The sequence below is a fragment of the Paralichthys olivaceus genome, chromosome 8 (assembly GCF_024713975.1).
Source record: "Paralichthys olivaceus isolate ysfri-2021 chromosome 8, ASM2471397v2, whole genome shotgun sequence".
Lineage (NCBI taxonomy): Eukaryota > Metazoa > Chordata > Actinopteri > Pleuronectiformes > Paralichthyidae > Paralichthys > Paralichthys olivaceus.
This window is the reverse complement of record NC_091100.1, coordinates 726,116-752,224: the sequence shown is the minus strand read 5'-3', so window position 1 is coordinate 752,224 and position 26,109 is coordinate 726,116. Positions and strand designations below refer to the sequence as shown.

Genomic DNA, 26,109 nt, shown 5'->3' with positions numbered 1-26,109 from the left:
TCAGCCGCTGCTCATCAACAAAACTGTTTCCTCTCTGCAGGAAAAAAAACCCACAATGCACTGCTCCTCCATTAATGGCACTGAGAGACTCTGAGGGGTTAACCTCCCCCCTCCCCCCTCCCCCAACACTTCATGTCCCTTCACTCAACAACTTTGTTTTTCTCTTTTCTACGGAAGCTCACACAGGACACTTTGTTTTCCTTCGATAATTATCTAACGAAAGAGACGTAACGAGCTTCGCTTTCCTGCGATGACACAAATATATGTTGTTTAACCCCCCCCACACACACACACACACACACACACACACACACACACACACACACACACACACACACACACCAGCGTTTCAATTTCGACCCATCAGCATATCTCAGCCGTGACCCCCCTCCCTCTCTCTCTCTCTCTCTCTCCCTCTCTCTCTCTGATCAGACTCCGTGGTCACATCCTGCGGTCGCTCTGCGTCGTCTCTCATTTCATGCCTGGGCTGGACGGGCCGCTGTGGGTCACATGACTGAAACACTGAGTCCAGTGATTTACGGTGAAGCTCTGTCCGGCAGCTGCTACAGACTGAAATCAAAGTTGCTGCAGCGACATCATCGCTCACAGTCGACGTTTTAAAGGCAGATTTACTGAAAGAAAAACAAAACAAGTTGAGATGTTTTTCTATCTGAAAATCATCGTAGAGTTTTAACGTCATACGAGTTCACACCAGCTCAGGGATTTAAAACACATCCGCTGCAACACAAGTGAAAAACTGAGCTGAGAAACTGAAGGAAGAAATAAATGAGTTTCAGAGTCTGGAGTGAAACCAGGACGTCAGCTCAGTGAGACATTTATTCTGGTTTGTCCCGTCTCCTCGTAGAAGAACTGACAAATACTCAAAGAGCAAAGGGTCACGAGGAGGAGACGAGTGATTGGCCCCTCCCCTGCACCTGAATACTTCATGTGTGTGAAGCAGCTGTTGTCCTGTGGCACTGACCTCATCCACGTTTTCGAAGGCGTTGATTACGTCATAAGGCAAACAGGACAGCAGGTCGATGACGAACCAGGTTTTGACGTAGTTCATGCGGATTAGTTTCGGGTCGGAGATGACTTCTCCGGCCGGGCCGACGAAGGTGGTGTGAAAGTTGAGGACGATGTCGACGAGGAAGATGACGTCCACGATGCTGTCCACCACCAGCCAGGTGACGTTGTTCTGCTTGGTCTTGAAGGAGACGTTGTAGGGCACCATGATGGCGGTGTAGAAGGTGAGGATGAGGATGACCCAGTCCCACGTGGTCTTGAAGAGGCAGTAGTGCAGGATGATATGTGGCGGCGTCTTCGGCGTTTCCTGTTTGTACTGAGGCAAGATGTCCGACCCCAGCTGGAGAACCTGAGAGGAAACACGCAGAGCGTCAGGCTGCAGTTCTTTGTTCAAACTTTGGACACAAAGTGTGAACAGGAAAAAAAAGAATCATCACGGAGATGAAACGCTTCCTCGTCCTCATCCATTAATAAACAAGTTCAAATTTCAAATCTGTCTGAAATCTGAATTATTCAACAAGTTCAAGTTCAACACAGATCAGTGTTTCATAAAACAACACGTGAGATTAGATAAAGGAGCAAATGAAGATGGAGGAGTTCAGTGGATTTAACTTTAATCATGTTGCGTTTCATTTGTTTGTCGTGTTTTATTATTTGTGTGATTTATCTTGCTGATAAAAAAACAGGATATTTTCCACAAAGCAGCAGGAAACTGACACAAAGAAAAAAAATCTACTATTTCTCTCTGACTCCGGTTCCTCTGGTTTTAAATACTCATTATAATGGATTATCTACAATTCAATCATATTTAATAATTCTGAACTTCAGATCATTAATATATCAAATGTTTGTGGGTGTCAGGGATCTAAAGGATCTAGAGGATCTTCAGGATCTAAAGGATCTAAAGGATCTAAAGGATCTAGAGGATCTTCAGGATCTAAAGGATCTAAAGGATCTAGAGGATCTAAAGGATCTAGAGGATCTAGAGGATCTAGAGGATCTACAGGATCTAAAGGATCTAGAGGATCTAAAGGATCTAGAGGATCTACAGGATCTACATGATCTAGAGGATCTAAAGGATCTAGAGGATCTACAGGATCTACATGATCTAGAGGATCTAGAGGATCTACAGGATCTAAAGGATCTACAGGATCTAAAGGATCTAGAGGATCTAAAGGATCTAAAGGATCTTCAGGATCTAGAGGATCTAGAGGATCTCCTGTGACCCAGTGATGAACCTGAACTGAGAGCGAGGTGGACTCAGACCATCAGTAAACACTCTGTCAGACGACAGGAAGATGGAGACGTCGGAGCGTCTTTAAAAGCTGCAGATGCTGTTTGTATCAGTTGTATCGTTCTGTCTGTGTCGTACTTTATCAAACCTGATCCCTGCTACAGGTCCGTGGTCTGAGCACAGAAGTTATTTATAAAACATCAGGACTGAGCTCAGCTGCAGTGAATCGTCTTCTATGAAGTCTGAAACTGACACTGATGCAGGACAGGACACGCGAGGCCCCCTGCAGGGGGTTTCTGCCGGTGCAGGTCAGTCATCGACTGTAAATAAAGATGGACGTCACCACTTCCTGTGTTTCCCCTCCACTGAACACTCCGGACAAATTCCTGCTGCGCTGCTCATATGTGAAAGACAAACTCCAGAGAAAGTCTGTGAGGACATTCTCTGGAGTTCATGTCTGAAACTTCTGTAACTCTGGTTGTGTGATTGTCAGTATCTGCTGTGTGTGTGTGTGTGTGTGTGTCTGTTGTGAGGCTTTTGCATCCTGTGTTCTGTATTTCTGTTTATCCACCGGTGTGAGACGTTCGGCCGTCGTAGGTTTTATTATGAACAGAAAAGATTTGGTGATCTTACCTCCGCCAGCCGTGAGTGTTTGTGGACGTTCTCTCCTTTCTGCACGGCCGGAGCGAGCTGCTGGAGAACTCCTCGACTGCTGGTTAACGCTCGAGTCAGACGGGCAAATTTACCCCAACCTGCCGACAACACGGTCAACGACATCATGAGACTGAACCAAACATCAGCTGGTGGAGGGGGGGGGGGGGGTTGAGATGAGCTCATCACATTTTGGAGTGGACATACTTCATGGATCTCGATGTTCAGAGAACTGATATTTATGAGTGTGTGTGATTTGTGGTTGTGTGAGGAGGTGTGAGCTCTGCTGAGACATGATGTTCTACTTCATTTACTTCAATGTGAAAACAAATATGAAATGAGTGCTTGAAAAAGGAGGAAGTGTTTTTTTTTTTATTTCTGTCACTGACCTACTTTTGTTTTTAATCCTGTTCAGTGAATCACTTCGAGCTGCAGCTTTGTATGAAACGTGCTTTATGAAGGTTATTATCAGAATCCACACAGATTTCTACTTCGTCACGGAGCGCTAACCTGCGTTCTTGAGCCACACCCACCTTTTGAGGAGTCATCCTCGATTGGTTGCTTGAAGGCGGTGATGTCACTGAAGGTGCAGAGAAACAGGACGACTTTGTCCTGCTCGTTCCTGATTGGAGCAATCTTCACAAAAAACCAAACGGGCATCCCTACAGCACCGAGGGAAAAGAATCAGCCTGATGTCCCACAATCCATTGCACTCGATTCACACAAAGAGCTGGACTGAATATAACATGAAACAAAATGAGACTGCAGATGAATGAAGCTGAACGATGAGTCGTCAGCTCTCTCCTCTGTCGGCCTCCATCCAGAGATCTGATCCCTGACGGCATGACGGCCTCCAGTTCCTCACATTTGGGGAAATTCAAGTCAGATGAAAAACGTCGCACGAGTTCACGACACACAGGACAAAGAACAGAATTTCAAACAAAACCACGAGTACTCACGGTTCTTCTTGTACATCAGAATCTCAAAAGAGTTCATCTCATAGTTCTCAAAGGTCAGACGAACCTTCTCACTCATTTCTTTGTCCGTCAGCTCTCCGTACATGAAGCTGCAGCACAAAACACAAGTGTTCTGCTTATAGAGTACAAACACACACACACACGTACATGCACACTCACACTCACGCAGACACACACACACACACACGACGCTGCGCTCGTACCTGCAGGTGCTGCTCTTCTGCATGACCTCTGCTCGGTGGTAACCAGACAGTTTGCAGAAGCCGTCGTTGCTGTAGACGATCGGCCAGTCGACGATCTGAGCGTTCCCCAGCACGAAGTTTGTATCTGAGCGCAAACACCAGTCGGTTAGAATCTGTCTCCACTGATCACATGACACACACGTGTTTTATAGCACACGGCTGCATGATCGATCAGAGCTGGGTTTGCTGCAGCATTTTTATGAGCAATTAGTCCAAATATTATTTTTAACAATTTAACATTTGGTTTATTTTTATTAATTAATTAATGAATCAACCAGGGAACCAGAATCTTTTTTGCCCAAACATCTATAAGGAATCCTGCAGCCTCAGATCAGCATCACTTCTTTCTCTTTTTCATTCTGTCCGTCAGTCCGCAGCGTCTCTGCAGTAGAACTGTGACCAGGACATATGAACACATGAGAGTTTCATGTCATGAGCACATGTAGTTTTTCTCATTAATATTCAGTCTGGACACAACAAGACAAACAGCTAACGGCCAATCACAGCCCAGCAGCAGCGACACATGGACACCAACAGTTTACAGCAGAGAGTGTGTGTGTGTGTGTGTGTGTGTGTGTGTGTGTGTGTGTGTGTGTGGGGCCTTGACACATTCATTACAGTCGTAGCGGGACGTCAAACTTAAAACTGACTTGCTCTGTGATCAGATCATTAAACATGTTCAACCAGGTGGTGGCGTCCTTTTTACACAAACATGATTCTAATCACGTGCACAGTGTGTGCATGTGTGTTGCTGTCCTTCATTATTACATCATTAACCTGCTGCCTTTCATTAATTGAGTTTTAAAGTGGTTCAGCCTGAAGAGCTGCTCGTACTTTTACTCTACTCTTTTCTTTCCGTATTTCATTTTGTATAAATGAAAATATCAAATCTAAAGTTGGGAATGAATGTGAGGGCAAAGAATCAAAGACTTCAGGAGAACGATGTGACTCACGTCTGCTCTCTGTTTCTCTTTCTGACAAAATGTCATTAATGAAATGAGCTACCATAGAGAACCAGAGACTGTGATGAACGGGATCAACCCGTTTCCTGTGCAGCAGCGCTTTATTTTCTACTACATCACATGACCTGGTGCTTCCACATTCAGGTTCAACTTCCTGAATATTTCACAGCTACATTCATTTTTCAAACTAAAGTCTGACTCCAGTGGAGAGGAAGATAATGTGCAGCTGTGCAGGCTTTAATACGTCCTGAATAAAAATGAAATAAACCTTCACAACATGACCGCTCCGATGAAAAATACACAACAGGACATTAAGTCACACAACTCAGGATGAAGATCTGAAACACACACGCACAACAAAGTCACGACAAAATGACATCAATGTTTGAAAAGGTGAAATAAAATGTATTAAATCACTTTCACTTTAGACTTCATGACATAATTCAACCATCTCCTATAGACCATTATTTATTCTGACAAAATCTGTACCTAGATCATTTTATATCAAAACTAAAATAATAACATTCTCTTGATAACGATATAAAGTGAAGTCCCTGTTGACATTTAATGTTTCAATAAATAGTTTTATACTTAGTTGTAAGCAGATGTGTTATATTCAGTGAGAACATAATAACTTGGGTCTAATAACAGTAATAATATCATATCTATATATAAATATTCTATATGTATTATTGTTACCTAAACGAAAAGGATTTGTTTTTATTGTTTTATTAACTGTTTGTATTCTGCATCTTATTTATTTAAAATGGCCGCTCAAACATAATGAATTCTCACATTGATCAGGATGATTCTGATCATTTCTGTGACCTTCACTCCAGCGCCACCATCAGGGGAGGAGGTGCAGCTCTTTAGAATTCAGCGGCTGATTTAATCCTCTGGAACTGAATGAGCTGATGAACTGATGAACTGATGAACTGATGAACTGATGAACTGATCGTCAGGTTCATTCGTTGTTCGTTCACCAAACTATTCCAGAGAATTCTCTGCTGCTCATTTACATACTGCAGAGTGTGTGTGTGCTTCAGGTGTTACTCATGTTGTGGGGACCTTCATCACAGTCAGGAGAGTTAAGGTAAGGTTAGGTGAAGGTTAAGGTAAGGTTAAGGTAAGGTTAGGTGAAGGTTAAGGTTAAGGTTAAGGTTAAGGTTAAGGTAAGGTTAAGGTGAAGGTTAAGGCAATGTTAGGTTAAGGTAAGGTTAAGGTATGGTTAAGGTAATGTTAGGTTAAGGTAAGGTTTAGGTATGGTTAAGGTAAGGTAAGGTTAAGGTAAGGTTTAGCTTTAGATTATTGTTAGCTATTGTTTACAGTAACGTTAGGTTTAGTTCAGGGTTCAGATTAGATCAAGGTCAAATTAAGGTCAGAGTTAAGGTAAGTTAGATCAGGTTAAGGTGAAGTAAAGATAGGTAAGAGGGGGAGTGGTTAAGTGAATAAATACATATGTATTTACTAAGACTAACACTCTGTTCAATGACGTCACTTTGGATCATTTTGAGATCATTTTTCATCACAACACTAAATATCTTTTCTTTCTGTTCATGTTTTGGTCATGAGGCCAGACAACAGCGTTTAAAGGTGAAAGTTGGAGCGAGGTCGAGTGGTAACATGAGGTAGAAGGTTTAGGTTTAACTCTGCGGACGTTATTAAATGGTCTAAAGTTAAATTGAATCAAATCTGTGGTCGATACAAGTTAACGAGATCAAATGTCAAAAACATTCAGGACAGAAAAAACAAGCACGAGACACAACAGCGAGGATTTAACACACAGATACAACATGTGTGTTCAGAGGCTGGGAGCAGAACACGCACACAATGACAGGATGTGGAAACTGGTCTGTACCTGTCTGTCTATGTGATAATGTCCAAACTGAAAAGGTGGAAAGAAAAGTGGTTAAAGAAGCAGAAACAGTCGCAGTGAGAACAGAGCGAAATGTGGTTCATCTGAATAACGTGGAGAAGCTGAGGTCACAGTGAATTTAAAAAACTACACCTCCGTCCCGAGGGTCCGTCTGTCGCTGACTTTACTCTTTACACTTCCTCCTCTCGGCATCGCTCCCCTCGAGTCTCGTGAAAATAATAATTCAGTGAATTCGGAGACGATTTTACGGCTTCTGTCGGCCAGGAGAGGAAAGCCACTTCTGCTCAGCCTCTGAGTTTAAAGCTCCAGTGTGTGAAAGGATCCGTTATCTATAAATGTAATGTTTAAGATTACTTTATCATCATGTTGCATGTAATCCACACAATTGAACTGTATCTTGCTCTCCCTCAGATCACACACACACACAACACATGCATTTCAGAGGGGAGCAGGGCAGCCGTTATACGGACTTGAGCCGGTGACCCTCCGGTTCCCTGGACGGATATAAGAATAATAAGAATAATCTAAAATATATGAATTGTAGTTTTCTTTACCCCAGAAAAGATCCTTAATATTTAAATACTTTATATTTACATGGAGGGGACCCTCTGTACGGAGGCCGCCATGTTTTTTACATTAGTCCAGAAACTAAAACCTTTTGAGTTTTTATAACAACTGAAGCTGCCACGGGTCCTGGCTGCACCATGACACTTCACCACTAGATGTCACTAAATTCTACACACTGAACCTTTAAAGCTGAGGCAGAAATCACAATTCTTATTGTTCCTGAATCATCAATGTTTCTGTTTTCATTTTAGGGAAACTTCTGTTGTGTGTTATACACAGCTCAAAAACATGAAGGGAAGACTCAACGTTCAGGGTAAAGTTAAACTTCAGGTCCATGAGTCCATTCAGAAGAACAAGTGATTGTCACAACAGGTTCAATGAGACAAAATGTTTTTAATGTGGTGTCCACAGACAGCTGCTGTCTCCTGGTCCTTCCTGACTCACTCTGGTTCTGTGTTCTGCTTGTGTCCTCGTCACTACTGGTAGCATGAGGCGCTACCTGCAGCACCAACATAGTCCAGCTCCTCCAGGAGGACACATCCACATGTGTGGTCACAAGAAGGTTTGTGTCTCCCAATGCAGTCTCCAGTGCCTGGAGGAGACACCAGGAGACACCAGGAGACACCAGGAGAGCTGGACAGTAGAAGAGCATCATCCCAGCAGCAGGACCAGTATCTGCTCCGTTGTGCGATTGGCATTCGCCAGAGAACACCAGGTAGTGGCAGGTTCACACTGAGCACATGTGACAGGTGTGAAAGAGTCTGGAGACACCGTGCTCAACAGCTCCCTGACTGCTGTTAGGCGCCGTGATGAAATCAGAGGGATTGTAAGACCTTACACCGGTGCAGTGGACCCTGGGTTCCTCCTGGTGCAGTGGACCCTGGGGTCCTCCTGGTCCTGGATGACAAAGGCGTTGATGCCATTGACTGACCCTCGCGTTCCTCTGACCTAAGTCCAGTTGAGCACCTATGGGACATTATGCATGCGACGCCACCAGGTCCGTCCACAGACTGTCCAGGTGCTCAGTGATGATCCAGCTCTGGGAGGAGATCCCCCAGGACTCCATCCTCCATTTTATACTAGAATCAATCATCAAGATCTGATGTGTGATGTAAGTGTCCCTTCATGTTTCTGAGCAGTGTATTTTCACCACATGTATACAGCCGTCTTATAACTTACAGCGTCACACCAGGTTCAGTACATGACCATTAAACAGTGGTAACAGTAAATTATATTATATATATATATATATATAGTTAATATCAGTGTCGACATCACCTGCCCCCAAAAACTCTCAGCTCTGATTTAGACATCGTAGACAATATTCACATTTGAGAAACTATTTCCTGAAAACTTGATCTTGATCAGTGCTGCCCATGAAATGTTTGCGTAAAAGAACCAACTGATTATTTCTGCTGCAGTTTTCCGGTCACCTAAGCATCAAGTGGTGCCCCGTGGGAGGTTCGATTCGTCACACCCGAGACTGGGGCACAAGTATTGTTGCGTTAATTTGATGTTAACGTTTCCTGGATGATATAAATAAATGACCTGCTTATTAAAAAAAAAACTAATTTCAGTCACTAGCTTATCGTAAAGTGTTGCTGGGTGATGAACTGTCATGTTTGGGTTTTTCTAAAATGATGGAGCCCATCACCAGCTGGTGCTCCAACCACCGATCCCAACATGACACCTTCCCCAGCGCAGACACAACAGATTCAGGTGTGTGAACCGGACAGAACCGGATCTTACCGTTGGACCTGCGGACGATGTTTTCCAGGAACGTGTTCTGAGGAGCCACGAGACCCCGACGTCCTCCCGCCATCCTGTCCTCCTGCGGCACGAGACACAGCCGCTTCCCGCCACTCACATCTCTGATGCAGCGCGAGCCTCACGAGCTGCAGCTCTCCCACCCCTCCCCTCTCTCTCTCTCTTTCTCTCTCCCTGACTCTCTCTCTCTCTCCCTCTCTCTATGCCTCTGTCTTTCTCTCTCTCTCTCTCTCTTTCTCTCTCTCTCTCCCTGACTCTCTCTCTCTCTCCCTCTCTCTATGCCTCTGTCTTTCTCTCTCTCTCTCTCTCTCTCTATGGATTTTTCTCTCTCTCTTTCTCTCTGTCTCTCTCCCTTTCTATTGGCAGATGGCTGCAGAGGAAGGTAGAGAGACACTTGGAGAGGGAGGGAGGGATGGAGAGAGAGAGAGAGAGAGATTGGAAAAGACTGGGCTCTCCCAGGAGAGAGAGGAAGGTAAAGAGACACTTGCAGTGAGTTCATGCATGATGACATCACTGAGGTTGTAATTAAAGGGTCAGTTCATCAAAAACATGTTGTTGTGTTTTACTTGATAAAGACTCTGGAGCCTGAACACATCAGAGGACACTTGTGGTCTTCTTTTGGTCCAGTGAACCTGAAGTGGTCGAGACAAACCTGGACCAGCTCTAACTTCACCATGGAGGAAGTTTGAATCCCCGACGTAGAGAGCGAGTCAGCCTCCAGAACTGAACCCGAGATGATTCCCCAGGGGAGGAGCTTGATGCTGAGAGCTCTGGCTCCTCCTCTACTTTTAGAGACTTTAGGGACAACAGACTGAATTCTGGGAGCTCAGGGCTCTAGTGGTTATCCTCCTCGGTCTGCGTTATCAGCGGCTTTCCACGAACCACTGAACCCTGACTTTTGTCTGTGATGTGAATGATCACAGTTCACTCCCAGGTCACATGACTCTGCGGAAGTTTTAATTGGCTCCGAGTGAACGTGCTCATTTCTGACACTGCATTTTTTTCCTGCCAATGTAATGACGCACATTGAACTCCTGGGGGCGTCGGTGTGTAAATATCCATGATCCTTTGTGTTCTCATTGATTTTCACGTCTTGGGAACAACCACAAGACGTCGAGGTGACAGAGCGTCTTAGGGTTCAGGTTGTTAAAGTCTTTTCCATCTCCATTATTAATAAAGGTTTATTGCAAACATTTGATAGCTGTTGTCTGCAGGAGCTTAAACAAACCAGGTTTTATGTACAAATGAGGGAAACGTGACTGAGGACAGAAAGAGAACATGTATGATTACGTGTTTGCTGAAGGGATAAGAAGAGATTTGAAAAGGTGTTGGGTCCATGTATGGACTCAGAGTTTGTCAGCAGATTTCCAGTGAACTTGGTGAAAGGATGTTTTATGGTCGTCCTTGTTCAATGTACGTTTTTGATGTTTGTTCCTATAACAGCCCCGCTGACGACGCTTCTGATGCTAACGTTAGCTAAGTAGCCATAGTGAAAACGTACACATGGCACCTTTAATTGTATTAATTATCTGAAAAGATTCAGAGTTGAAGTCATGCTTCAAATGAGAACTTCACTCGTGACTAACAGAGAATTAATTCCTACGTGAGTAAATTAAATGAATTTGCTTTCGAGGAGACTCACTCCACTGAGAGAGGGCGCCCTCTGCAGGTGAGCAGTGAGCTCTGCAGCCAGGAGTCAGACTGTTGGGCGGTGTCTCCCTCTGCTGGTGATAAACACTCAGTGCAACAACACTGATAAACAAGGTGGATGGACGGAACTCTAAATTATTCAGTTACACTTGAGATCAGCTGCAGTTCATGTGATGTCACAACGTGACGGTATCTGATAACGACACGTTTAAAGTGTGAGATTGGTGATTTCAGGTCATTGTACTTTTTATTTATCTGAAGGTTTATTTAATTCAAATCTGTTTTATTTTTCTATTTATGTGTATTTAGTTCGTGTGGGCGGAAGGATCTGCAGCCACAGGCTCCGCAGCAGCAGGCGCCGCGCCGCCGCTCAACGGTGCGTAAAAAACCTTCCGCCGCGGCGGTTAGACCCGGCGCGGTGACGCTCTCCCGTCCTCCGGAGGAAACTTCGTCGGATTAAAATTCGGTGAACTTCCGACTCGTCTCCGCTGCTGGTGTTTGTTCTGTCAAATAAACCGAAGCGACGTTTAAAACGCGGCGGGCAGCGACGACCGGAGCTGCAGCGCCACGGCCGGAGCTGCGGCGGCGGAGGGAACAGCAGCAGAAAAGAAAAAGCTCCAGCGGCTCCTGGTGACATTTTCTATCCGGACAACCGCGACCGAAACTCGGTGGATCTGAGCGCGGAGATGCCGGGGATGATGGATAAAGGCTCCGAGTACTTAGGGAAAGGTCGATCCAACGGAACCAAGAGTCCGTCCAACGCGTCCAACGGACATTTCTCTGAGGAGAGCGGCAGCGACGACGAGCACGGTGAGGGAGCCTCGAACATGCGCCTGTGGCTCCCACCGCTGCTCCGCAACATTCACATTAATGACACAACCATCACACTCGTCATGCTAACAACACATCTGTGTGTGTTTCCAGATGTGGGGATGCGGGTCGGAGCGGACTATCAGGCCAACATCCCCGAGTTCGAGCCCGGTGAGTGTGTGCGGTGGGACGGACGGTGGTAGCCTCGGTCACAGTGAGGGAGGTTCGAAACTCAGCAACACTGAGGAACACATTTGATTCAATCAGTCAGAAACACCAGCCTCCACTGGGACATGGTTGATCTGTAGCATTATTACTGGAAGAGTCCTGTTCGCTCCTCATGATCCACATCAATCACAACAGAGGGACTCTGTACAAGTTCCAGATCTGTGTATTAATATATGGAAACATACATTACTACTGTATTGTCTGTGTGTAGACATATCAAAGCTGCAGCTTATTCATATTGTCATATTATTTCATCTGTCTATGAAATCAGCAAAATTACCCACAATCCCCGGGGACATATTCTCATCTTAAGGAAATAAAAAATTTAGACGCATTTCAGAATCTGGTGTCAACAAATGTTTGTCTTTGCTGAAAAGAGAATGGAATGAATAATAAAAACAGCTGCTGAAAAACCTTCTATCAGTTCATTCCACAGATTCACTCTGTTCAGCAGAATATCAACGATAATCTTTTTTTAAATAACTTGTGAGCAGCGTTAAATGATATATAAATGATTTGATCTGACATTGACTCTCTCATTGTTCTATTGATAAAAATTAAATCAAACTAATGTCAGACATTTAAAAACACAATCAATAATTGATCAATAATAAAAATGCAATTTGAAGTCATCTGATTATTAAATATTTCAAATTAAGTGGTTGACCCTTTTTTTATTTTGATCCAAATCAAATACGTTCCTACAATATTTTTCAAATATAGTTTTATGTTTCAAACGTGCGACTTTTGTATAATGAATTTTATAATCACAGGGGACGTGTCGCTGGAGCATTGTTAGAAATATCTGTGTTATCATTTTAATTCATTATTTATTAGTGTACAGAATGAAACCTAAACAGAAAAGGACAAGATAAATAAAGAAAATATTCTTTTAGTAATTAAGAAAAAGTTGCTTTAGTGATTCAACGCTTCACTTATTGTTGAGTCCAACTTGCAGCTGAGGTGGAGAATCCTGACCTTTAGTTCACAGACACTGGATCCTGCATTTCCCATGATGCAACTCAGCAGACTTAATATGAACGTGTAACAACCTTTAAATCTTAAACCCTGCAGCCGAATGAGTCGTTTAACTGTGTGGATTTTGTTCAGGTTCCACTAAATACACAGACAAAGACAGTGGAGGGATGTTGGTCTGGTCTCCGTATCACTCCATCGTGGACTCCAAGTGTAAGTGAACGCGTCGTTTCTCTTTAAGAAGCTTCACTGATTCTCTCGGGTGAACTGACGCTGTGTTTCCTCCTCAGTGGACGAATACATCGCGATAGCCAAAGAGAAACATGGATACAACGTGGAGCAGGTGGGTGCCATCGACCAGGCTGGAGCTTTTACAGCGAGTCCGACGACTCCTGTCTCAATCGTATAAAAGCTTAAGAAGCCCCAAAAATAATTCTTTATTCCTAGTTTGTGTTTTAATCGAGAAAATATATTTATTACTTATTGTTCATCAGCAGCACTGTGTCACTGTTACTGAGCAACAGCGCCCCCTGCAGCCAAACAATGTGATTACCTCTGTTGGTCTCTGAGTGATGAAGTGGTTTTCATGTAAAAACAAAGTTTAGCTCCGACTGTGTCGTCCCACTGAACTGAAACAACTGAACGCTGGATATTACCCATGATCCTCGGAGTTTCCACACAACGCAGCCGGTTTTCACGTTTAGAGGCGAAGTTTTTAGTTACTCTGAGAAACTTCCAGGGACTTTTGACAAAACACAGATAAAGTCGAGATTGACGTGTGTGTGTGTGTGTGTGTGTGTGTGTGTGTCCAGGCTCTTGGCATGCTCTTCTGGCACAAACACAACATAGAGAAGTCTCTGGCCGACCTCCCGAACTTCACGCCGTTTCCTGACGAGTGGACGGTGGAGGACAAGGTTCTGTTCGAGCAGGCGTTCAGCTTCCACGGGAAAAGCTTCCACCGCATCCAGCAGATGGTAAACAGCTGACACAACAACAACAACAACCGTATCCTGAAACTCAGAGTGGCTCAAACCTGGTTTGAATTTTTTTAGCTACCTGACAAATCCATCTCCAGTCTGGTGAAGTATTACTACTCGTGGAAGAAGACTCGGTCCAGGACGAGTCTGATGGACCGACAGGCTCGTAAACTGGCCAACAGGAGCAACCAGGACGTCAGGTAGAAGCTCTGACACAAACAGCTCCACGCATTTTAAAGTCTAAATAAATCGGATCTCAGCTCGGCGGCTGCTGACGGTTCTGTGTGATAACTAAAAGTTAGGTTTGTTTGCAGTGACGAGGAGATGGAGGAAGTGAATCCCATCGAGGCCCACGACAGCGACTACGACCCCAACAAGGAAGCGAAGAAAGAGGTACGCAGACTCACCCGAGCTGCTGTTGCCATGGCGATACCGCACACACACTTATGCCCACATACACACACAGTCTACAGGTGCATTAGTTATATTTTACCACAGATTAGTGGAGATTTTTCATCTGCAAAATATGAAACTAAAAAACATCACATTTTTATTATGAAAAAAGTCCGTTTAGGTTCATAAACTCTCTGGCACCATGTTCTCCCTCCTTCAGAACCAGGTGGAGCCGGTGGTGCCGGGCTCTAAGGTGGCTCTGGGTCGACGGGAGCACCAGACCCTGCAGCACCGACACCACCAGCGCTCTCGCTGTCGGCCTCCCAAAGGCATGTACCTGACGCAGGAAGACGTGGTGGCCGTGTCCTGCAGCGCCTCCTCCGCCAACACCCTCCTCCGTCAGCTGGACATGGAGCTGGTGTCCCTCAAGAGACAGGTTGGAGGCCACACAGAAAATGTCCAGAGTCTGAGAACCAGATGGAGAACGTATAGTTTCAATCACCTGATTCCTCAGATGCCGATCGACTGTTGATCTGTTGTAAAAACTAATTTCTAGAGTTTCCAGAAAAATAAATGTTCATGTGAAGATCTACAGAACAATCTACTGCTGGATGAAGATCGGGAGATTTGAGCAAAAGCTCCAGAGAAGCTTCAGGATAAAAACAGCAGCAAAAGTTTGATTCAACTGAAAAAACAAACCTCCATGTTATTAGCATTAGCATGTTGCTGTTAGCATATGAGCATGAAGAGAGTTGTGTCAGTCAGTAAAGATTCAACCAAGAGACTCAAACTGAGAGAATCTCACAAAGATGAAGCTAACTGTGACCGACTAGCTAGCACAGGTGGAACCATGTCTGAGCCCAGGTGAAGGACCCCGCCCTGTTTCCTGAGTCGTCCAGTCTCATGCCTGTGTGATCTGCCAGGGCTCCACTGCCACCTGGTGGTGACACCTCCTAATAATCATAACAATTGTAAAAAATAATGCAGTTAAACAAACAACGATCACAAAGAACTATGAATTCAATATACACGTCATGATCACACAGTTAAATCCCTTCTGACGTGGAGGCAGAGTTCATATCTGGTTTTTTCTCACCTGAGTTCTGTGTCGTTGTTCAGGTGCAGAACGCAAAGCAGATGAACAGTGGACTCAAACACATGCTGGAGTCTGGGATCGAAGAGTTCAGGCTTCCTGAGGTACAGACTCACTGACACTCAGCTGCAAAATATTTCACATAAATATTATAACTGTGATATTGTTGAATGAGATTCATCTGAAATACTCGTCTTCAATTTAACCCATTTACACCCGAGGCTCTAAAGTCTGAGGGTTTTCTGAAGAGCAGAATCAACGTTTACAGAAACAATATTTGTTTCTTTCATTGTCAATTATTGACTTCATCCTATAGTTGAACATCTGAAACCAACAAATCTGTCCAGATCCTCCTCCTCTTCCTCGTCCAGGTCTGAATGGGTTAAACCTGTTGGAGACAGTAGTAGAAAAGTTTTCTTCTTTTACTCCTCGACACAAAGCTGCGTGTTTTCCTGGACAGTCGCTGTAACGCTGATGATTAACTTTGCAGTGTAACCAGAAGGTGAACGCTCGCTGGACCACGGACGAGCAGCTCCTGGCTGTTCAAGGTGAGATTCATCTCCGTTATTAAAACAGAGCTGATCTGAGAGTTTTACTGATTTTACAGTGAATCTCCGCTCAGTGATCGTATCACAGTTCTCATTCATTCTCACGGCTCTCATCACGTCAAGATCTTAATGTTTACGTCTGTTTGATAAAAACAAAAATGGAAGTTAAAACGCAGACACATCGTCACTGACTGGAAATAAACTGGATCAGACGAGGGGTGGAGCCTCTGTGAACAAAATGTCGCCAGCACGCGACCTCATTTAACGACGGCTCTATTCGGACATCAGCTCTATCAGACGCAACACAGACTTTGTTCTCACGTGGTGAATTCAGTTCATGATTTGGATAACGTGACTTCTCCAGGTGTCAGGAAATATGGAAAAGACTTCCAGGCCATCGCAGACGTCATAGGCAACAAGACGGTCGGCCAGGTGAAGAACTTCTTTGTGAACTACCGGCGGCGGTTCAACCTGGAGGAGGTGCTGCAGGAGTGGGAGGCCGAGCAGGGAACACGAGCTCCCAACGGAGACAGCGCCACCTCAGGAGAGGAGGGAAAGAACAGCTCCACCACTCCATCAGGGAAGAGCACTGACGAAGAAGACGAAGAGGTGAGAACGTAAAGTTAACCTGCTTCCTAACTACCAAACAAATAAACACCAATGAAAACAAAGATCAGCACGTCACAGGCAACACTCTATTTCCCATGATCCTTAGCAACACACCCGACAGGTTTGAAATTGATCAGGTGATTGTTCAGAAATTCCTTCAGACTCTTAGTGAGTAAACTCTGACCTCTCCTCTCCACAGGGTCAGGTGACCTCCTCGGGTGCGTCTCCTGCTGCCTCCTCGTCTTCATCAGCTCAGACTCTGGTGACGTCCAGCACCTCCTCCTCTTCCCTCCACCAGCCCCCTCCCCTTCTGCGGCCCTCCCTACCAGCCACGCCTTCCCTGCACCGCCAGCCTCCGCCCCTCCAACAGCAGGCTCGCTTCCTGCAGCCCCGCCCCACACTGCAGCAGCCCCCGCCTCTCATCCGCCCCTCAAACCCCCTCCCACCCCGCCTAAACCCCCGACCGCCTGCTCCCATGACCCTCAGTGGGAACCCTGGGGCGTCAGGACCAAGCTCCACCCAGCAGGCCTCGGGCCTGGCCATCCACCAATCGGAGACGGCCTCGTCTTCCTCGCTCCACTAACGAAAAGAAAGAAAATGTTCAGTTGGAATGAAAGCTGCTGCATTCAGGTCCTGTGGGAAAATCTGATGTTGAGGTTCTAACCCTTTCACTTCTGACCAACTTCTCCAGTGTTAACCCACAAGAACCCAAAAGTGAAACATTTACACTAAAACAAAATCTCGATCACTGCGTGGGGGTTGGAGGTTTGTCTTTCCCACAGGACATACATGCAGCACCGGCTGACCGATGGACCACCGGTTCTAAAATCTTTGTGTTGTTTGGGAGGTTTGACTGAAATTTAGTCTTAAAACAGAAATTGAAACTTTTCGGTTATCAGCTAAACCTCAACAAACATGTGTGGCGTCCCACAGGGTTCCATTCTGAGCCCCTTTCTTCTCCGTCAGTGTGTCGCCTTAAACTCCAACAAAAATGGCACAGCAGTACCTGAAAAACATTTTCAGTCAGTATCAGTGACCCTTTAAATAAAAAAAGGACTAAAGGCCTTTGCACATAAACGCGACACAAATAAAAAGCACAAAATAAAGAATGATTTGATTTTCGTCTATTCATATTTATTCTTAGCGAATAAATTACCAGTGTCAAAAAAACAAAATCATGAGAGATGAATGAATTTTTCAGACCTGATGGAGGAGGAAGTTCTTCTTCTTCTGCTTCTGATTGGTTAGATGTGTACAAGTCGCTATCGAAACATTAAAAAAAAATTACCTTAGTCCAAAAAAACGAAAGCCTCAGTATTGAGTATTGACGCGATACAGATTTGGAATATATATGAATATATTATAAATTAATCTCACAAAGAAAACGTGTCCAGTGTGCAAAGGCCTGAAGAGTCCACAGACACTGCTAACACGTCTTCGTTAAACATGCTAACATTTGGTAACTAGCACGGAGAAGTGCTAGAACTTGAATCAGTGTGATTTCTCAAAGTATCTAACTTAAGTTTGTTTCGTTAAACTTTACGTTGTAAAGCTTGTTTCAGGCTTCACGTCGTCTGTAATGTGAGGAAGAATTCTTTAAAGTCTAATCTCATGAGCTGTCATTTAGCGCCACCCTCAGGACAAACTTTACATTTTTATTTTCATTCGTGGGAAGATTGTAAGAAAACATAAATTGTTCACATTGTGGCTGTAATGAAAACCGCTGCAGCCTCTAGGGGGAGCTAGTTAGACCGCAACCTGGGATTTTTGTGTTTTAAAGGATCAAACCGTTGACGTTGTTTTTCTTATTGTCAGTTAATTTCACGTCCAGACCCAAACCATCCTGTGGTCGTCAGTCCCTCCACCTTCTACCTCCTCTACTGTCTGTGACTCATTCGCTCTCAGCAGTAACTGTAAATACAGACGGTCAATCGGTCATCCACAGACACTAAAAAAGTGAAGCCAAAATAACCCCATATACAATCGCTGCCATCTTGTGGTGATGACGTCATTTGCAGTCAGAGCCGTGGTATCAAGGTCCCGCCCATACGTGCTCTCGACCAGTCAGGAGTCAGTGTCAGCTGTCACGACGTCTCCGCTTGTTTTTATATCATCAATAACTGATCAAACCAAACTGATCAGAAACACCTGAACAAACATCAGAGAGAAGAACGAGCTGAATTGACGTCTACTTTGACTTTTTTAGTTTGGTCCATGTCCCATCTGCTAACATGGAGGAGGAGGGGTTTTAGACCTATACTGCAGCCAACCACCAGGGGGCAATATACACGCTTTGGCTTCACTTCTGGGAGTCGTCGTGTCGTGCATCTTTATTCACAGTCGTTTCCATCTGTTGGGGACTGTTTCCTCGATGGATTCATCTACATGTGGTTCAGGGATTTACTCGAGAAGAAGAAAACCACCAGACGTGTGCAGATGTTAACCGTCGTCAGAGTTAAACCTGGTCCTCACTGTTTTAATCGATGTTCTGTTGTTGGGTTTAATGTTCTAACAGTCGCTGTTTTAATTTGAAAACTAAGAACTGCGGTCGTCACCATCTCTGTTATTTATTCTTCTTCTTCCTGGTGCTCCCAGTCTGGATGACGTCATTGTGAAAGTGCTCTTAATGCTTTTTGGACGAACATGTATCACAACATTTAATGTAACTGGAATCATTCGAGTCCTTTGAGTTTCAGTAGAATCTGTAAAATATCGATGTTAACGTGAAGCTGCTGAAGTCGTTCTCATTAAAAACTGCATTTATATCATCAGACTGTTTTCACTTACATCTCCTTTAATTAACGGATCACAGGTCGAGGAGGTTCTCACCTTTTATTACAGGAAGACAAATCCCAGAGAAGGTTAAGTTAAGTTAAGTTTAACAACAATCAAAGTTTATTTTGTAGCTGGTTGCTAACCTTATTAATATTTTTCCTATTTTATAAAAACGAATGTGTTTGAATGTAGTTAAAAGTACAATATTTAAAAACGTAATCACAAACACTCACTTATTAACACACCAATAAAGATTGATTGATCTGATGATCGCACACACACACACACACACACACACACACACACACACACACACACACACACACACACACACACACACACACACACACACACACACACACAGTGGTTATAAACAGGCTGACATTGTTTGCTCTGTAACTGGACTCCTGCAGGATGAGCTGCTCTGAACCAACACAACTATTCTTGGATCTTTTGTTGCGCTGACGGCTGCTTGACGACATGTGGAAGGTCAAACGTGAGTGTCCCTTCGTTTCCACTGCATGACTCAGGTTTTCACTTGTTATCTTTGAGTCCAGCTTTGCATGAAGAGATGAAGTTGACAGGATCCTCCGTGTGGCGTTGAGATCATCCTCCACTTGAGAGTTTGAATAAGAATCTCCGGTGATGATTAACATGTGAATGATTCGAGGAGGTTCAGACTGAACAGTTCATTTGAAGGGAAGTTAATCAAGATACTTGATTAATTATAAGTGTTTCATCTTTACCCTGAACTTTCCAGGCATCATTTATTTCTAGATATTGTTTATTCTCTTTTTTAAGGAGTGACTCATTGATTTAATATATAAACAATGGCTTCACATTAAATTTGATTTATATATAAATAATACCCCAGAATATAAATAAACATGAACAACTGTAAATGAAAGAGGATAGAAAGAAAGCAAAAATACAAATATATAGAACTAGAATACATTTTTTTCTGTCGTTTTTTGTTCTGTTGAATGAAAGTTTTTATATCAGCAAACAAAAAGAATCATATCGGTGCTATATTATAAAAAACACTTTGTCTTTGTCGCAGCTCCGCTTGTGTTTCCTATGGAGACGAGGTACCGGCCGATTTTAGAGGTAATGACACAGACTGACACTGACAGTCAGGACTGACACTGACAGTCAGTGCAGGACTGACACTGACACTGACAGTCAGGACTGACACTGACAGTCAGTGCAGGACTGACACTGACACTGACAGTCAGGACTGACACTGCCTGAAGAACTGTAACTGAATTTAATTCAATCATTCTGTAATTGTTCAAACCTGCCACCTCAGAATTTTTACTGTGAACCTTTTTCTCAACCTTCGCTGAAATCATTTTGACTAACAGATCCTCCCTGTGCGTTCAGAGTTTGGTTCCCCCCAACCCCATGTCCCAGTTCCGCCTGAAGAGAGGTTCCCCCGAGGAAGAGTTTCCTGACCTGTGCAGGAACTCGACCTGGATGGGACGGATCCTCACACGGGACATGTACTGCCGACAGTTCGACCGCTGCACCCACAGCGGGGTCGTCTTCGATGATGTCATCCGTCCGGGCCTGGAGGAACCAGGTGATGTCACTGTGATGTCATGACAGGACAGAGGATGGAACTTGTGCTCTTGAACATGTCTCTCTCTCTTTAAAAGAATTAGCTGTTTTTCATTACTTGTGTTTTCCAGGTTTCAGGCCGATGAAGCAATCGGATATATTTGTGTATAAATATACTTTTCCTTTTGAGTAGTTGTATTTGAATAAATGAGGTAAAACATATATGTTCCTTCAGTGTGGGAGGATTTGTGATTGGTCCATTCCATCTGAACTGTGTATGAAGGTGACTGTTCAGGTGCTGTGTCTGTGGGATGCGTTGCGGGTGACGCTCAGTCCTACATCTTGTTCTGTGACTTCTTCGACCGAGTCATCGAGGCGCATCACGAACACAAGATCAGCAGCCAGACGCCAGAGAGTGACTTCAACTACAATAACCTGAAGGTAGTTCACAGCACCCCCGACCACATGATGACAAGTGTCTCATATGAGGGAAAACTTGAACTGGAGTTTCGTAACAGACGCTCAATCTGAGCTGTGTTTAAGGTGCAGAGATTACGACTGTGCTTTAGCATAACAACGTAAGTTTACGCAGGTTTTTACGTCGTCAGGTTTAGAGCCAGTTACAGGTTTATAATGTGAGAAGACGCTGTGTGTGCAGGGGGGCGATGACCTGGACAGATCGTACGCCGTCCGCTGTGAGGTGAGCGTTGTCCGAGGTGTTGACGACTTCTGTTTCCCGACACACTGCAGCCGAGGAGAGCGCAGACAGCTCCTCACACTGGCCAGAAGAGGTACTGATGGTCTGAGAGCTGGTTTATTTCTCGTCAACCTTGTTTTTTCTCTAAATGATCTGATCCCTCTTATTCCTCTTTTACAACAAAATGAGCGGCTACACGTAGTTTTTTAAGCCCACTAAAACCCAGAGGGTTTGCTGTTCTGTTCTTTTCTTCCACTGAGCCATGATCAACATCATGAGCACAGTAGAAACTGAGAAGTTCTCTTTGCACGATCTGAAGATAAACAATGGACAAAAGCCAGATGATAAAAAAAGTGGTTGAGCGGTTCGCTGTGAAGGATTCAGTGACATCTAGTGTTGAGGTTGCAGAATACCTACCCCTGAGCATATTCTCCTCTTATTCTCAGCACTGCAACGGCTGGAGGAGGAGGAGCTGCCGGGTCGATTCCTCTCACTGGAGAAGCTGGACCGGGACCAACAGACGGAGCTGAACCTGATTCCACCGTCGTCCTCCCAGCAGCGGATCGGTGTGGCCCGCGACTGGCCCGATGCCAGGGCTGTGTGGTCAGTCTGCGACCGCCTGGTTTGTAGTCTGGATGGAAAAGGCTCAGGTGGTAGAACAGGTCAATCGTTAATTGTAAGGTTGGGCCCAATGTCAGCTGGGATTGGCTCCAGCTCCCAACACAAACCTGAAAGGATAAGCAAAGTAGATAGTGGATGGATGGATGAAACCGCCCCCCACATTAAATTAGCACAATGTGCCCAATGTCACGTTGTGATTCCTTTCTGCAGGATCAGTAACGATGGCAGCCTAGTGGTCTGGGTCAACATGGAAGACCACCTCAGACTGGTGTCCACACAAGACGACGCCAACATGGTGGAGGCATTTAAACGCATCTGCATCAACCTGCAGAAGGTCAGAAATGTGTCCGATTGTCAGGAAGGTGCAGCTTCTCAGGGAGACCAAAGTTTTGAATCAAAATGGAAATTAGCTTTTAATACATTTTGTCTGTAGGTTTAGTCCATCTGTATATATTTTATTGACAACTAATGATTTGTAACCAAGCACAATCTGTGCACTTGCTTATCTGGGTAATTATCTGGTTAGCCAATCATGTGGCAGCAGTGTGGTGCAGAATCAGCTCAGTTTCTCTCATGTGTCTCTGTGTCTCCCTCTGGCAGCTCAGCTGCCGCCTTCTGAATCCAGGGAGAGTTGATTGGCCAACTAGTCTCAACTGGGCCAATCGCCTCTCCCTGGTTCACCTGGAGGTTCTCTGAGCCTCCTCCACATACACGTCAATTAATGTTCACATCAGACAATGAGGAAACATGTGATTGTTGGAGCCAATGAGGTGAGCATGTCCTTCAGTTTCCTCCACAGTTACTAGATTTGGACGTGTAGAAAACCTTCAGGTTGTGGCAGAAATGATGAGATGCAATCATGTCAACATGGAGCAGTTTACCACATAATTAATATGGCATTCCTAAGAAAGTGCTTGCTGAGTGTATTTCACCTCTTCACATGGGTTGTAAGGTTCCTTCAATTGGAAAAGGATTAACTGAGCTCTTGTATTGTATTGTGGCATTATATCTTCATGAGTTTGGGATTGTTTGTCTCCCTTTCCTGTGTTTCCAGCTCGATGCGTACTACAGAGAGTTCAAACACCCGTTCATCTGGAAGCAGCAGCTGGGATGGGTGACCAGCTCTCCAGCTGACGTGGGGACGGGCCTAAGGGTCAGCGTTCACCTGAAACTGCAACAGCTTCCCAGACACAAACGCCTCCAGGACATCCTGAAGAGACTGAGGATGCGTTTGGACAAAACAGGTACAGAGGGCGGACGTCCCATCGATGAGATTCATTTCCAGGCCTATGAGTTCTCTATGTTCAGGTCTTGGTCACACGTCAAAGCGATTCTGGGGAACAAAGTTACCAGAAAACACACATCTGTATTTACTCTTTCTGCTCCTCAGACGTTATGTATGAAGTCACAGCGGCCTGCAGCGTGGTCAGGAGTCTAAACCAGGACATGCTCGATGTGAACAGAGGCTGTTGCTGAACTCAAAAAGTTGCATTGGCAAATGAGAAAACACGGTATTGACCTGTTGAAAGGTGTTTCCACGTGTCAAACAGAAACAGTGAAACCTTTTCTTACCTTTCAACTCTCAGTGGTCTCTCACCGACGTTCACACGGGTCAGTCCGTGGTGCTTCAGCTCTTAGCATTCGGAGCGCTACCGTGAAAATGATTGTGGCTGTAATGTCCTGTGAGATAGCAGGGTTAGCTTGTCCAGTGGCTAACAGCTGTTACGTTCCAAAACAATATTGGCGGTGTACGTTAACTAAGGCCATTGAGATGTAATAGGTGAGTACAGCGTTTACAGTTTACGACTGTTTCCCGTTGTCCTGTGCACGAACATGAATACTCTTGTTGCTGATTGGCAGTAACAGTGTTGTGTTGTTTGTGCAGTTCACTTCTTCTCTGTTAACAATCGATTGAATTGTGTCAAACTGGCATCTGTATTGTTTGTGTATGTGAGGTCAGCAGCTCAGAGTATTTATCATCTGTACACACTGGCACTACTTTCTGAGCGGAAGCCTGAAATGTGCTTGTTTCTCTTTTCATGCAGTTGCTCCTCACTTTATTCCAACCCCTTTTTTCCTCCCAGAATCCTCTGCGCTGTATCTTGTGAGCAACACGGCGACCTTTGGCCTGAGCGAGGTGGAACTGACCCAGCTGGTGGTAGACGGGGTCAAACTGCTCATCGCCATGGAGAAGAGGCTGGAGGTCGACAGAGACATCGACGAGCTTGTTCCAACTCAGAAGTAAACCCAGAAGATGATTGGCTGGATTGACGAGAATAAATAATCACATTGATAAGATGAGTAATAATAATTAAACACTGAAACCTGCTCTAGTGGGAGATGATATTTATTGACATTGAGTTAAATGATCATGTCATTAAATGATCAAATATCAAATCTCTGCTGCTAAAATCATTTTAAACAAACTAACAAAAGTGCTGAATCTTTAAATATTATAAAATAATCTTAGTGTATTGGTGTACGTATGATTATGAGTTTTATGTGTGATATGTGTGTGTGTGTGACAAACAACACAAATTCACAAGAAATGGTATCGGCCTTTATCCAACTGCCATCAGACAGTAGAATACTCACTGGCCCTGACACCACCCTGGACTGTCTCAACCACAATTTGTTCCGGAAGTTTTCTTGAAGCTGGTGAAAGGAGAACTCAGGCAGCAGCTGGTGTCTTATGCAGAAGATTTGAATTGCTCTGATTGTTGTTATTATTATTATTCAGGCAAATTAATCACATTTCTAACTTAACATGCTCGAAAACTTCACAAAAACTTCAAATGTGATGGGAATGTACGTATTCTGGGCTAATTAGAAACGGGTTTGGCAAAATGGCTCCACAGCGCCCCCTAAAACACAGCCCCTCTGTCTCCTGTGACAGATCTTTAAGAAATTCAACACACACACGCATGTATCATGACCAGACACACAAAAAATTCCAAGTAAAAATCTGCTTGACCTCAGCAGGATGTCAGCCATTTTGAATTTAGTGGCCATTTTGGCAGATTTACACATGAACTCTTCCTACAGCAACTTCTTATTTGGTGAGTGTCGTCTGAACGCCATGGAGATTAAGAGTAATTAAAGGTTTTCATCACACGGTGTAATTAAAGGTCACGGTGTGACTGTGGACAGCAAATTTAAACCACTGGCCATAATAATAAGTTGTATCTTGGACTTATATGGTGGAATCTATTCCAAACTTCACATGTATGACAAGAGTCCTGGCCTGAGGACATCCTCACAAAAATCTTGATTTCCAATCACAGCGCCCCCTGGTGGCAACAGGAAATGTCTTGTTTTTTTTTAACACGTCTTACAATTTGGTCTACTCTTCCTCGTCCATTGACCACAACCATGACAGACTTTGTGAGAAGGGCTTCAAGAAATTGATGAAGTCTCAAAACTGTGAGTTTTTGTCCAATCGGCACCAAATTTCTCAAACATGATCCGTCAAAGCCTGAACGATCCATATGTAAGTATGAACTCAGGGACATAGCGCCACCAACTGATTCTACATAATTAAGGAGGTTTTTATAACTCCACTGTGCATTATCCAAACTTGTCACGCTTCATCAGAGCCCCGACCTGAACACATCTATTTGTCTGTATTTAGTCGTTGTCAAAAAACCACCTACTTAAGCACCTCAACAGGAACTAAGCGTTCCCGGTCTTTCTCGCGTCCCTCTCTCCCCCTCCCCCTTAAACCTCTCTCTTCTCTCCCCTCTTTTCCACCCATAAAGCAGATTATTATTATTAATCATTGAATTGTTTTGTCTGTATAGTGGCAGTAAAGTGTTTGTTCCCCACAGACCAAGGTCATGTGTGACATAGGCCTCAAATTCTCATACTTGTG

General features: G+C 44.3%; 3 protein-coding genes across 7 annotated transcripts in view; 2 read left to right on the top strand and 1 right to left on the bottom strand.

Moving 5' to 3' along the window:
• kcnh1b (potassium voltage-gated channel, subfamily H (eag-related), member 1b) overlaps nucleotides 1-9,757 on the bottom strand; it is a 41,598-nt gene extending 31,841 nt beyond the window's left edge. Inside the window, exons 1-7 of one of the 3 annotated variants that reach the window (XM_069529644.1) lie at nucleotides 9,285-9,757; nucleotides 6,951-6,977; nucleotides 4,092-4,215; nucleotides 3,871-3,977; nucleotides 3,445-3,573; nucleotides 2,894-3,012; nucleotides 983-1,375 (exon numbers count right to left, since the gene is read on the bottom strand). In XM_069529644.1, the coding sequence (XP_069385745.1) occupies nucleotides 983-1,375; nucleotides 2,894-3,012; nucleotides 3,445-3,573; nucleotides 3,871-3,977; nucleotides 4,092-4,215; nucleotides 6,951-6,977; nucleotides 9,285-9,357 (972 nt within the window). In that variant the 5' untranslated portion in view covers nucleotides 9,358-9,757. The remainder of the gene's footprint in view (nucleotides 1-982; nucleotides 1,376-2,893; nucleotides 3,013-3,444; nucleotides 3,574-3,870; nucleotides 3,978-4,091; nucleotides 4,216-6,950; nucleotides 6,978-9,284) is intronic. The other 2 variants (XM_069529646.1, XM_069529645.1) reach the window with 2 other exon arrangements.
• A 1,437-nt stretch (nucleotides 9,758-11,194) lies between these two features.
• On the top strand, nucleotides 11,195-19,356 carry rcor3 (REST corepressor 3). The gene is made up of 12 exons (XM_069530057.1): nucleotides 11,195-11,762; nucleotides 11,877-11,933; nucleotides 13,101-13,178; nucleotides 13,256-13,308; nucleotides 13,778-13,939; nucleotides 14,018-14,142; nucleotides 14,257-14,335; nucleotides 14,556-14,771; nucleotides 15,455-15,532; nucleotides 15,919-15,976; nucleotides 16,341-16,585; nucleotides 16,785-19,356. Exons 1-12 carry the CDS (start codon nucleotides 11,639-11,641, stop codon nucleotides 17,166-17,168), a joined length of 1,659 nt encoding a protein of 552 aa, XP_069386158.1. The 5' UTR covers nucleotides 11,195-11,638; the 3' UTR covers nucleotides 17,169-19,356.
• A 343-nt stretch (nucleotides 19,357-19,699) lies between these two features.
• Nucleotides 19,700-24,566, top strand: LOC109647219 (creatine kinase M-type). 3 transcript variants are annotated; one of them, XM_069530059.1, is made up of 9 exons: nucleotides 19,700-19,856; nucleotides 20,421-20,467; nucleotides 20,744-20,942; nucleotides 21,216-21,361; nucleotides 21,564-21,711; nucleotides 22,064-22,220; nucleotides 22,449-22,572; nucleotides 23,293-23,482; nucleotides 24,323-24,566. In XM_069530059.1, exons 1-9 carry the CDS (start codon nucleotides 19,841-19,843, stop codon nucleotides 24,481-24,483), a joined length of 1,188 nt encoding a protein of 395 aa, XP_069386160.1. In that variant the 5' UTR covers nucleotides 19,700-19,840; the 3' UTR covers nucleotides 24,484-24,566. The 3 variants fall into 3 exon arrangements, with proteins under 3 accessions (XP_069386160.1, XP_069386159.1, XP_069386161.1); XM_069530058.1 differs by having other exon boundaries at nucleotides 19,702-19,856; nucleotides 21,204-21,361; XM_069530060.1 differs by having other exon boundaries at nucleotides 19,705-19,856; nucleotides 21,204-21,361; nucleotides 21,579-21,711.
• Nucleotides 24,567-26,109: the final 1,543 nt, after the last annotated feature.

Bases quoted from the DNA above. Each gene is read 5' to 3' on its own strand.
- rcor3 (XM_069530057.1), top strand. From the start codon at position 11,639: ATGCCGGGGATGATGGATAAAGGCTCCGAGTACTTAGGGAAAGGTCGA. The intron at 14,143-14,256 runs GTAGAAGCTCTG...GTTTGTTTGCAG, and splicing joins AGGAGCAACCAGGACGTCAG to TGACGAGGAGATGGAGGAAG. The intron at 15,977-16,340 runs GTGAGATTCATC...TGACTTCTCCAG, and splicing joins GCAGCTCCTGGCTGTTCAAG to GTGTCAGGAAATATGGAAAA.
- LOC109647219 (XM_069530058.1), top strand. The intron at 20,468-20,743 runs GTAATGACACAG...CTGTGCGTTCAG, and splicing joins GGTACCGGCCGATTTTAGAG to AGTTTGGTTCCCCCCAACCC. The intron at 23,483-24,322 runs GTACAGAGGGCG...TTTTCCTCCCAG, and splicing joins GATGCGTTTGGACAAAACAG to AATCCTCTGCGCTGTATCTT.